This window comes from Sardina pilchardus, chromosome 17, assembly GCF_963854185.1.
Source record: "Sardina pilchardus chromosome 17, fSarPil1.1, whole genome shotgun sequence".
NCBI classification, from domain to species: Eukaryota; Metazoa; Chordata; class Actinopteri; order Clupeiformes; family Clupeidae; genus Sardina; species Sardina pilchardus.
In genome coordinates, this window is record NC_085010.1 from 25,125,732 (window position 1) to 25,138,231 (window position 12,500).

At 49.6% G+C, this 12,500-nt stretch overlaps 1 protein-coding gene across 2 annotated transcripts in view; it reads right to left on the reverse strand.

Moving 5' to 3' along the window:
* Nucleotides 1-12,500, reverse strand: part of LOC134062582 (xylosyl- and glucuronyltransferase LARGE1) — an 80,269-nt gene that overhangs the window by 16,974 nt on the left and 50,795 nt on the right. For both annotated transcript variants that reach the window (XM_062518642.1, XM_062518643.1), the window contains exons 6-7: nucleotides 10,571-10,694; nucleotides 9,925-10,096 (exon numbers count right to left, since the gene is read on the reverse strand). In XM_062518642.1, the coding sequence (XP_062374626.1) occupies nucleotides 9,925-10,096; nucleotides 10,571-10,694 (296 nt within the window). The remainder of the gene's footprint in view (nucleotides 1-9,924; nucleotides 10,097-10,570; nucleotides 10,695-12,500) is intronic.

The window sequence follows — 12,500 nt, forward strand, 5'->3', positions numbered from 1 at the left end:
CTTTATGGGTTATTATAAGGAGTACCATTTGAGAACTTAAAAGTTTATAGAGAGACCTCTCTTTCACCCGCTTAAGGGAGTATCTGCACAGTTTGCGACTGTCCAAGGCCATTGTTTCAAAGTTGAGAGGGGGGGAAAGGGCCTTCTGAAAGAACCTTTGCACTTCCTCTGAACTAGCCTGGCAGAGATCCCACAGAACCCAAGCAAAAAGCGTCTCGGCCTGCTAAACAGCTTATTGAGGGAGGCCACCATTGAGAAGGAAATTCAGTTCACCGAGCCTGATTTCTATTTAGGAGTTTTGGGGGGGGGGGGGGGGGCTGTCCGTTTTCTTTTCCTTTCAGATGGAATGTTTCAGCGAGTTTGAATCAGTGGCCGCTCTCGGCGGAGGTGCTCTGTGACCTGATGTTAATTGGTTTGAAACTTTCAAGACTTTTTTTTTTTTTCAAATTGATCACGCAAACAGAGCAGAAGGTTGAGCAGGATGACTGATGCCGCGGAAGCTCGGCGTCAGCGTTCGCTCAGCTGTTGCGGCTGTCAGCATGTTTGAGTTTCTTCAACTTTTTCCGAAAAAACTCGTCCAACTTCTCCAAAGAAAACAAGGTAATAGCTCAATTGCGCCCGCTGCACTCAAAGCGTATGAGTTGAATGGATGAGGTTATCCGAAAGCCTCTCGAAAGGTGCAATGTTCTTTCTCACACTCTCTCTCTCTCCTTTCTTATGTCTCCATAAAAAAAGCGTCAATCTTCCACTTTTCTACATGTACAAATGCACTCCACTTGTTTTTCTTTGTTCCTATTTGTTTCTATTTTCTTTAAGGCGATTTAACAGGTACTTACTTTTCTGTGTCCTTCAAGGGTATCTTTTTTAAAAAAAAACTTTAACTTTCTTCAAGTTCTGTTATGCTCTTACAACTGGCATCTGGATGGCCAATGCTTATGAATTGTGCAATATAAACTTACTTTGCTTGCCTCTTGTCTCTTTCTCTCACCCCCACCCCCCCCCCCAAACACACACACACACATACAGTACATACACATACACATACACATACACATACACATACACATACACATACACATACACATACACATACACATACACATACACATACACATACCCATACCCATACCCATACCCATACCCATACCCATACCCATACACATACACATACACATACACATACACATACACATACACATACACACACTGCTCACTGCTCACTGCTGCAGAATGGTCAAAGCCATCGTTCCATCATTCAGTCCAAATAAATGCAGACCATGCTCATGTACAAACAAGGGCCTCCCCTGCTGTGCTGTGCGGTCTGGACCAACACAAACGTGGCGCCTCTCTCGCCGACCGCCTCGTCGGTATTCTCCGGTCTCTCTTGGCGACCGCCTCGACGGTATTCTCTGGTCTCTCTTGGCGACCGTCTCGGCGGTATTCTCTGGTCCCGCTTGATCCGGCACGCTCATTGAGGCTGGCTGTGGATGCCATTCACTGGGATAGATGTGTGTAGTCGGGCTCCCCGCAACGCCCATACCATGGAGCCCCATCAGCTCTTTGTGAAGTCCACTCTTCATTCATCCTCCTCACTCTCCTCCTTGTGTTCAAAATAGGGCAAGCCGAGGTTTCACACGTGTGTGTGTGTGTGTGAGCAAGTGGGAGTGAGTAAATGTGTGTGGGTGTGTGTGAGCATGCGGGGAAAGCGGATATGTGTGTGTGTCTGTGTGTGTGTGTGACAGTGTATGTGTCTGTGTGTGTGAAAGAAAAAAGACACACACACACTAGTGTGTTTAAGCTGAGGTATAATATCTTCCGCCCTGTTCAGAAATGTGAAACTGCCACTGTGGGAGAGTTAGGTCACACAGAGGACACCATAATACCACATTACCAGACTCGGCCTAACAGCCGCTTTGAGAGCTGCACACACACGCACACACACACGCACGCACGCACGCACGCACGCACGCACGCACGCACGCACGCACGCACGCACGCACGCACGCACGCACGCACGCACGCACGCACGCACGCACGCACACGCCATCGATTCCCCTGGTGAGCCGATGCCAGGCATTTAAAGAGGGTTCTTGTAATACAATACAGGAACACAATGGTGCAACAGGTGAACACACCGAAGCTCAGAGCAGCGCCTATCGACAGGCCCCCGTCTCCCGGGCAGGTCAAAGTGGCGTCCCTCTCAAAGCTGATCTATAGGCTGAGGCTCTGGGCTTCAATGCTCCATTAGAGTCCCATAGATCACACTCTTAAGCAGGCCGTCAGCTTGAGTGGGGACTGCATTGAACTGACACCATGTTGTCCGCTATCAGGCAGCACTTTTGCAGAGCCGGGTACAGTCTCCCCGCAAACACATGTTTGTTTATCTAGACAAGAGAGACGAGAGCGGAGGACCTATCCCACAATGCCTCGCTCACAGCGCGGATCGCCTAAAGCCTCTCCCCTCTTTAGTCTCTTCATCTCACTCACTCTGCCACCTCCACTTGTTGTTTATCGCACCACCACCACCGACCCCCTCCTCGATCTCGCACTCTCCTTGTCTTTCTATCCTTCTCGTTCTCAGTTTTGCTCTATGTCTCTTCATCCCTCTCTTTACCCCTCCCTACCTCTTTCTCACTCTCTCCCTTTCTCCATCTCTCCATCTCCCTCTCTCTCTCCATCTCTCTCTCTCTCTTCACATAGTCTTACATTATTGATCTCCTCAGCTACTCTGGACCCTGTGGCAGATACCAATGCATATCTGTTCTAACACACTCAACATTTCATCCCCCTTGTGTACACGTATACACGTACACACACACACACACACACACACACACACACACACACACACACACATACACACACACACACACATACACACACACACACACACACACTCTTGTCTCGAACCTGACATCGGCAAGAAATCTCATGCTCTCTTGCAGACATGTTAAAAGATCCCCTCTGATATGCCCACTCACACATCGCGCCACCACATCGCACCACCACCCCACCACACCCCCAACCCAATCCAACTGCTCTAGCACCAACCCCTCCCTCCTTCCCTCCCTCCCTCCTTCCCTCCTTCCCTCCCTCCCTCCCACCCTCAAATCTCAAGGCTCACAATAAATACCGGAAACCAAAACACAATTTCATTGTCTGAACTCAGTCTGCACCTGGGCCCACTTTTCTCAGGCCCCTGCGAGAGTGAAAAAAAAAAAAGTTGCCCGAGAAGCAGCTGGCGCTAATGTGTCCTCGGCGCGCGCCGTCTCACTGCGTGAGTCATCAGTTTACCGCAGGACGCTTAAGAGGGGGGGGGGGGGGGGGGGGGGGGGGGGGGAGTTTTAGGTGACCGCAGGAGGACCACGGTTCAGCCACCATAAAAACCTGCCGGTGCTTCTACCATCTCACCTGGGGAGGGGTGATAAGGGCTCCCCGTTTCTTTTACGGCGCAAAGCCGTAAAAGTGTAATGACTGAGACTGTGCTTTGCAAACACTTTGGGGGGGTGTGCGCCATGGGCTGAGTGAGTTATGCACAGGCTGGGTGGACATTCCAGAGTGCAGGGGAGGAGAGTGGCCATAGAGCCAAAAACGTGGACAGTCATCTATCTACCAGATTACCGCTGTAAGACATACCCTTATCTCAGTAATTAGGAACTCACGTCTACACGGCGTTATATTGTGAAATGGCATATATATGATGCACAGCAATGTATCAACTCTGTTGGATACAAACGCTTGATACGCCTGAGGAAGATCCCACTGGAGGATCGAAACGTTGCCTTTTATGTATTAAAATGAAAAGTGTATTTTGGAGCTTATACCCAGGGTGCGGACCAATCTATCACATTACAAACGCTTGATACTCATGATGGAATAAAGTCAATTATTTGAGGTGATAGAAGCGAAGGAGAGGGAAAAGAAAAGGGACCAGAATAAATTAAAGAGGAGGAGAAGAGGAGAGGAAAGGAGGAGAGAGGACAGAGCTGCTGTGAAAATGGTTGGAGGACGTACATGTCCATGTGACTGGCAGTTAGGTTTTTTAACACTACATTAAACTACAGTAAGAGGACACGGAGGGGTTGGGAGACAAAATTGAAATGCAAACGAGAGAGGGGGGAGAGGGAGAAAGAGAGAGAGAGAGAGAGAGAGAGAGAGAGAGAAGAATGGGTATGTGGAAATAAACTTTTGCGCACTCATGATAAACTCCCGTTGACCACGGTCCTCCCTCAACATGCCGACACCTTTTGCATTTGTACTGCCGGCACTCAGCCAACGACTCACAGAGTCGTCATAACAACAAGGTGACGAGGCCCCTCTCAGGAAGAGACTTGGAGATACTCGGAGGTGCGAAACACCGGGAGGACACTCCACACACACTCACTCACCCTCACACACACACGGACACACAAACACACAAACACGGACACAGACACGGACACACACACGCACACACTCTCTCTCCTCTCCTCTTATCTGCCACCCACCACCCACCCACACGCTGTCACGGTGACTGCACTAAAAAGCCGACGCCTAGAGACAGCATCCAGGACCAGAGCCAGGAGGAAGAGAGAGGGAGGAGAGCTGCGGAGAAAAGAGGAGGAGGAGGAGGAAGAGGACAAGAGATGAGGAGGAGGAGGAGGAGGAGTAGGACGCGAGGAAAAGAGGAGACAGGGGCTTATGATTAAGGGAAGGTAAGGGATTCAAAAGGAGACGCCGCAGGTGAGATTGCAGCTACAGCGGCGGCGGCGGCACATCAATCATTCGCTCCACGCCGGCGCCGGTAGGCTAGGTGACGGCCAGGTGACGGGAGGCCCCGTGGTGGATGCTGTGCGGAGCAGAGGGCAAAAGCAGGGCTCAGGATGCAGCGTGCGAGGGTGGAGGAACCAGAAGCACTCTCCTGCACTACTAAAGCAGACACACACACACGCACGCGCACGCGCACGCGCACGCGCACGCGCACGCACACGCACACGCACACGCACACGCACACGCACACGCACACGCACACGCACACGCACACGCACACGCACACGCACACTCACACGCACACGCACACACACACACACACTTCCTCCTGCCCATCCATTTCCAAAAGTTCTGGAACATTTTAATATTGAGCGTTCCAATTACAGGAGTATACTACCTGCAAAAACGAATAAATATTACGGTCTACTCTCTGAGCAAACACTTATCACGGCGTATCTTGAAACAATGAGTCGAGCCCTAACCCAGACTCAACGAACATCATCTGCAAGTAAAAATGCAAAAAAAGTCTATTGATCTTAAACTTGACAAACTTCGGTACGGACAGGTCAAACTTTCTCCAGCGCCACAGGCTGATGCATGCGCTTGGACACTCTGGAATGTTCCAGCGACTGCGTTCAAACACCTGAGGCAGTCGGGATGTCCATTAATAAAAAAAACCCTCTCTCTTTCTCTCACACACACTTCTTGGGTAGCCAGTGTGTATCGGCTACAAAGTGCCTGATGGCACCATGATTCAGAACACTACTCCGTGGGCAGGCAGAGTCCGTTAAAACTTTTCTGTTTTTTTACTTATCTTTTCTTCTCCTCTCTCCTTCGCGGCTCCCACACACACACACACACACACACACACACACACACACTCCCAACTCTCGGCGAGGAGCACTTTAACATTCAGCACCCCACAGTCACCTCCAGCCCTACTGACAGCGGTGCTAAAACTTTGATGGGCTGAGAGCTACAGCTGGGAGATGGTCGGTAAGGTTTACATCCACGAGCTGATGACCAAGTCTATCTCTCTCTCCCTCTCCCCGTCTCGGCCTCGTCCTCCAACAACCACTGCTGCCCATTAATCAGGTCAGTGTGTGTGTGTGTGTGTGTGTGTGTAGAGAAAGACTGTGTAGGAGGGTGGATGTGTGTGTGTGTGTGTGGGGGGGGGGGGCTTGTAGAAAGACAGAATAATAAAAAAGGAAAGGGAACAAAAAGGAGGCGATGCTAACTCACTATCATGCCGTTTCCAGGGCCCCCTGGTACCTTGGGTGCCTCTGTATATGTGTGTGTCAGTGTGTGTGTGTGAGAGAGTTTGCATGTAGAACAGTAACACAGCACCTCCCATCAGCCTGTGATGATGAACAAGGTCAACCCCATGCTGAGCTCCCTGCACCCTGACAGTGCACCCCCGCCCCCCCCCCCCCCCTCCACCCCCCACAACCTACCATTTACTCATTCAACACATTTTATCCACAATAACACACACTCAGCCTCTCCTCCCATCTCTCTCTTTCTCTTTGTGAGTGTGTGTGTGTGTGTGTGTGTGTGTGTGTGTGTGTCTCTTTTCCTTTTCCCTCTCTCTCTCTCTCTTTCTGATAAGCAGAAGACTCTAACACGCCCCCCCACTGACACTGGAGTCATTCAGAACAGGAGGTGGGTTGAGAGGATGAGCGGCGGCGTGCGAACAGGAAGTCACGCTCAGAGCTAATTACTTGAACTAACTGTCTCCCCTTGTGGCGTCGCACGCGTGTGTGTGAACAAACAAAGTAAAAGACAAAACAAACAAAAGAGAAAACACAACAAAAAAAGGACGAGGAGACGAGCGAGGCCGCCTTTCCCCGCTGCTTTGTTTGAAGGGGAACCACCCAGGGGGAATTGAGGGAGGGAAGGAGAGGAGAGAGAGAGACAGAGAGAGAGAGAGACAGAGAAATTTCACAAGGTGATGTAGGTTCTCTTTCAGGTTTTTAAGGAGAGAGAGATAGAGAGGAGAAGAGGGAGATCAAGAGGGAGCTTGTGTGTGTGTGTGTGTGTGTGTGTGTGTGTGTGTGTGTGCGTGTGCGTGTGTGTGGTAGCGGGGTTGACTTTGTCGGGACACAACATTTCTGTCAGTGTGCTCAGAGAGTATTTATCAAGTATCAGCATCAGCATCAGCATCTGAATCAAATTCAGCAAATTGCTGAAATTAATTGAAAAGACCTCATTGTCACTCTGAGATGATCTACTCAACATATTACCTTTCCATCTCAATTTTCTCCCGTTTAAAAAGCCATGCATACACACAGTAGCATACAAATGTATGCACAAACACGCATCCAACACACACGCACACACACACACACGAAATAAAGGGCAAAGGATGTGTTCGGGTGCGAAAGATTTCATCATCTCACTGCAGAAGTTTCAGCATTAAACCCGAAAGCAAACAAAAACAAGCCCAGACACACACACATTATCGCTTGACGAGAGTTGCTCCGCAGACGCCGTCTCCACCAGCCGCAGCGCTCGCCTTCTGCGTCTCGTGTTTGTGTGGGCCGCACTGCATGATGGGAACGGGGTAAACACTTAGATCAGGCGTTTGAAAGGCAGACAGCAAGCAAGGGGCCCAGCAGGGGTCCGTCAACAGTAAGCAACAGCAAAGTCTTGTTTGTGCTTTTGTATTAGTGTGTGTGTGTGTGAGAGAGTCAATGAGTGAGGGGAGAGAGAGGGAGAGAGAGAGAGAGAGAGAGAGAGAGAGAGAGAGAGAGAGTGTGTGGGTGTGCATGTTTCTGCATGTGTGTCTGAATGTTGGTCTGCGTATGTGCGAAAGTGCGTGTGTGCGTGCGTGTGTGCGTGTGTGTGTGTGTGTGTGTGCGTGCGCATGAAAATGTGAACGTCAGTGAGCATTTACAAGCACAACAACAACAACAACAAAAAACAAGCCCGAGCCTTTGAGCCACCGCCAGCACACAGCACTTTAACTACGGCTGTTCTGCTCTGCCCAACACTTTGAAGTCCACCTGTCAAACCCGAGAGAGAGAGAGAGAGAGAAAGAGACACGGAAAAAAGGAGTGTGTGTTCTTCCGATCTCATATGTTTCTAATGTTGGAAAAACAAACTGACCCACTCAGCCATTTACATCTTTTCTTTTGGTAGAGACGCTTTTATCCTGAGTGACGCACAACCATAGAAGATAGATAGACCATCGAGCATAGACTGTCGAGCATAAAACATAGACCATAGACCACACACCACTAGACTAGAGCATAGGGCATAGAACATAGAACATAGACCATACAGCATAGAGCATAGAACATAGAACACAGAACACAGAACATAGAACATAGAACATAGACTACAGACCATAGACCATAGACCATACAGCAAAGAGCATAGAGCGTGAGCGAGTCGTTGCTAGGGAGGTAATGATTGTGGGCAAAGCTGCGTGTTGAGTAGGCTAATGGGGACTGCCTCTGGGTTCACCTTGAGGGAGGGAGAGAGTGAGGGCTGGCCGAGTGGGCGTGAGTGGCGAACAGTGGCAACCAGGCTCCCGAGGAATGATCTTCTAATTAAGATTGATCCAGTCCCCCCGACCCAACACCCACCCACCCATCCATCCATCCAGCCGAGCCCCCACCACCCCCGACCACGTGGGAAGCCGAGCGTGCTGGGACAAGGGCGCTGATGAATCTACCGGGGGCCACCCCCGTCTTTTATTGGCTTGCACTCGTCAGTCTCTGACTCCCTCCTTTCTCTTTCTCTCTCGTTCTCTCGCTCTCTCTGTCTCTCCTCTCTCTTTCTCTCTTGCTCTCTCTCACTTTCTCTCTCTCTCTCTCTTTCTCTCACTCTCTCTGTCTCCTCTCTCACTGTCTCTTGCCCTCTTTCTCCTACTCAAAGACATAACAAAGCCACCTTACTCTCTTACCACACCCCCCTGAATATTTCTTCCTCTTTGTCAGCGACTTCTTCTCCTTATTTGTGCTTTTCTCTCTCTCTCTCTCTCCCCCTTCCCCTCTTTCTCTCTTTCCTCTCTCTCTCGCTCACCCTCACAGTACTACATTGTGGGAGAACTGTGAGATCCACTGCAAGAGCATTAAATTGGCCGAGTGATAACTGGCTCTTTATCAACAACACACAGCAGGAGAGAGAAGGGAAAAGGGGAGCAAGTCTTCAGGGGGGCTGGGGAATGAGAGAGAGCGAGAGAGAGAGAGGAAAGAGAGAAAGAGAGAGAGAGAGAAAGAGAGAGAGAGAGAGAGAGAGAGAGAGAGAGAGAAAGAGAGAGAGAGAGAGAGGCCATGCTGAGAGTGGCCCGTCACCACGAGTCACAGTCTGAGCCATAGGGCTGATGACAGGAGAAAAGGCCGACAACATCAGAAAAGGAACAGGGAGTGGGGGAAAGGTGCAAAGATGGTAGGGAAGAGAAAATAATAAAAAAGAAGAGAGCAAGAGAAGAAAATGAGAAAGAGAGAGAGAGAGAGGGGGAGAAGACAAGGACAGAGAAGAAAGGAAAACATTACAGAACAGTAATGCCTATCGCGGTGAAACAAAAGGATATGAATAGACACAGACCCCACACACCACCTGATTGATTCGCGCTCATAACCGCGCTCGACTGAATCAGCGGCATCCGTAAACGAGTCATGACAAAACACTTAGAGGAGGAAGCGGCACACTTGAAGACGTCTCAAAGGACTCCGCCACAGTTCTGAGGAAGTGAGTATAACTCATCCCCCCCAATTGGCCCAAACCGCTCTTTCTCTACGACTGATTCCCTCATTGAGTGAAGTAAGAGGGTATGTGCTTGAGCGAATCCGATGAGAAGCCATTACACACAGTTTGCTGTAAGCAAGAGACTTCTTGCATTTCCTAACGGTATTGTTCAGAGCCGAGTTAAAGATCAATCTAATCAAGCCGACATGCATCCTGAATGGGAGTAGAAAAGAGAGTTCTCTGTGCTTCTACAAACGACAATAATCTGGTACAACCAGGGCAAGTGTAGAGTGAAGGAACACAGGTGCAACACAGATGTCTTCTTCATTTTTTAAGGTGCATAACGGTGACTTAACATTTCGATGCAAGATTACATCTTCATCACAGTCCATGTATTCTGAACTCTAAGTGTAATATCAAAAGCTATCCGTGCTTACTGCTTGTTGTCCTTCTGACTTGCCAGAGATGGAGGAGATGTACCTTTGAACTTGTGGAAGACGGCCCAGAGCTCGGCGATGTCGGTGGCGAAGGTGATGTCGGTGTCGAGCACGATGACCTGCTTGAGGTCAGAGGGGAGCGCTTTGGTCAGCACCAGCTTCATGAGCCCATAGATGCCCGAGTAGTGCTTGTTGGGGATCCAGGACACTTCAGACTGGAGAGGGAGAGGGAGAGGGGGAGGGAGAGAGGGAGAGAGAGAGAGAGAGAGAGAGAGAGAGAGAGAGAAAGAGGAGGGGAGAGAGAGAGGGAGAGAGAGAGAGAGAGAGAGAGAGAGGAGGGGATAGAGAGAGGAGGGGGAGAGAGAGGGGGGAAAGAAAGAGAGAGAGAGAGAGAGAGAGAAAGAGGAGGGGAGAGAGAGAGGGAGAGAGAGAGAGAGAGAGAGAGAGAGAGAGAGAGAGAGAGAGGAGGGGATAGAGAGAGGAGGGGGAGAGAGAGGGGGGGAAGAAAGAAAGAAAGAAAGAAAATGGGAGAGAGACAAAAAGGGAGAGAGAGACAAAGAGAAAATGAGAGATGGGGGGTAAGTGGGCTGAAGGCCATCATAAATTCAAAGATATTGTTCAAAACCGTATATGAATTTTTAAATTTCAATTTTACCCTACAGTGATCCCTTCCAAAAAACCGCCCTCACCTTCAGCTCGTCGGCGTCGTAGAAGTCGACCCGCACGGCCGGCACCATCCAGGTGTGGAAGAGGGAGGCCAGGATGCGCTGGGCGATGGAGTCCGTGATGAAGTGGAAGTGCAGCGGGTTGCGCCTGTCACACACACGGGCAAACACACACACACACACACAATAGGACATCAGTGGCTACTCCGACTCTTCAGCATGGACACAAACACACACACACGGCAGGACATCAGTGGATTCTCTGGCTCTTCAGCATGGACACAAACACACACACACACACACACACGACAGGACATCAGTGGCTACTCCGGCTCTTTCCAGCATGGACGCAAACACAGCAAATGACAGCACATCAGTGGCTTCCAGAGCATCTGCCCTGGTTATTTCCAACATATGTATGCACATATGGTCATATGTTCTCACACATCTACTCACAACGCAGAGTACTCAAACGTACTGTATGTAGGACAGGAGATTTATGCTGTGTTCATCAGCAACTGGGAAGTAGGAGAATTCTAGAGTTTAAGGGGTTCACGTCACACGCCTGAACTGGAAACTTCCCAGTTTGAAGTGGGGGCTATGGGAGAGCTCCCACTTCGAACTCTGACTTCGGAAGTGGAGAGTTTAGAAGTGGGAACCTTCCCACCTCCCAGCCGCATGAACGCACTAAACACACAAGAAATCAGAGTGGTCATGTCATGTGACCTCACCTCACATAAACGCACAAATTAAATTCCTGCTTTACAGCAAAAAAATAAAAATAAAATAAAAAAAAAAATATATATATATATATATTTTTTTTTTAAAAGAGAATATCTGAAAGGAATGTGAGGCCGTCCTTGAAAACAGCTCAGCCTTCAGAGGGAAAAGAACACGGCGCGAGCGAGCACACAGCGAGGGCAAGGCAGGACATGGGGTTTTTGTCTCCCTTTTTTAACATTACATTTTCTATTTCCTGAACCGAAACAGCTTGAAATCCAGTTCTCTGGCCTTTGTGTGGCGGAGAAAGAACGAATGTGAGAACGAATATGTGAAAAGCCGCTGAATGGAAGCTGTTTAACCTCCGCAGGAAGAGGCGCGTTTGGTTATTTGCTGGAAAGGTTGAGCGAGCAGGTGATTATTACCTTTAACGGCAGCTCATCAGAGGGGCATCCGAGGGGTTTTGACAACACGTGCAGAAGTGTTTAGTATTTACAGACCTTTAATTCCATATCAACTGGCCCAGACGGATGGAACATTCTTAATGTTATGGCCTTACTTTCTATGTAATTTCTAATGTAGACATCTCAGGTAGTTGGCTGAAACTACCCTGGTATTATGCCCATATATATTTGTATTATCACACGCTTTGTTTTGCTAATACATAATGCATGGGGGGGATGCTAGGTGTTAGAAAAGATCACATTTTTCAAAAAGCAGCACTGTAGAACTGTAGATCTGCACATTTTTCCCCTTCCTTGATGTTCGGCATTGTTGCCTGTAGGCCGTCGCGAAACGAGCTGACAAAGAGGAAAAAGGAAGACTGTACGGCTGATATTGTACTGTAAACACCCACACTGCTGTCAGCAGTCAGCTCTCCAGGGGGGACGGAGAGCGATGACTCATCATGTTCTGACCCGTCCCCGAGCCAAACACAAGAGCCGTGGAGATCCGCTGTGTCACCTCCTCCTCCTCCTCCTCCTCCTCCTCCTCCTCCTCCTCCTCCTCCTCCTTCTCGTCCTCGGGAACAAAGCGAAAGAGTAGCGGCTCTTGTTCTTGCCGCGTTGCAACCACGCGTGGCGGTCACAAACCACAGAGGGGGCCCTGGACGCTCTCTTTAAAGTGCAATTAGCGCTGCCGAGGGCCTCCCGTCTGCTCAGAACGGCTCAACACACACACACGCACACACGCACACACGCACACACGCACACACGCACACACGCACACACGCACA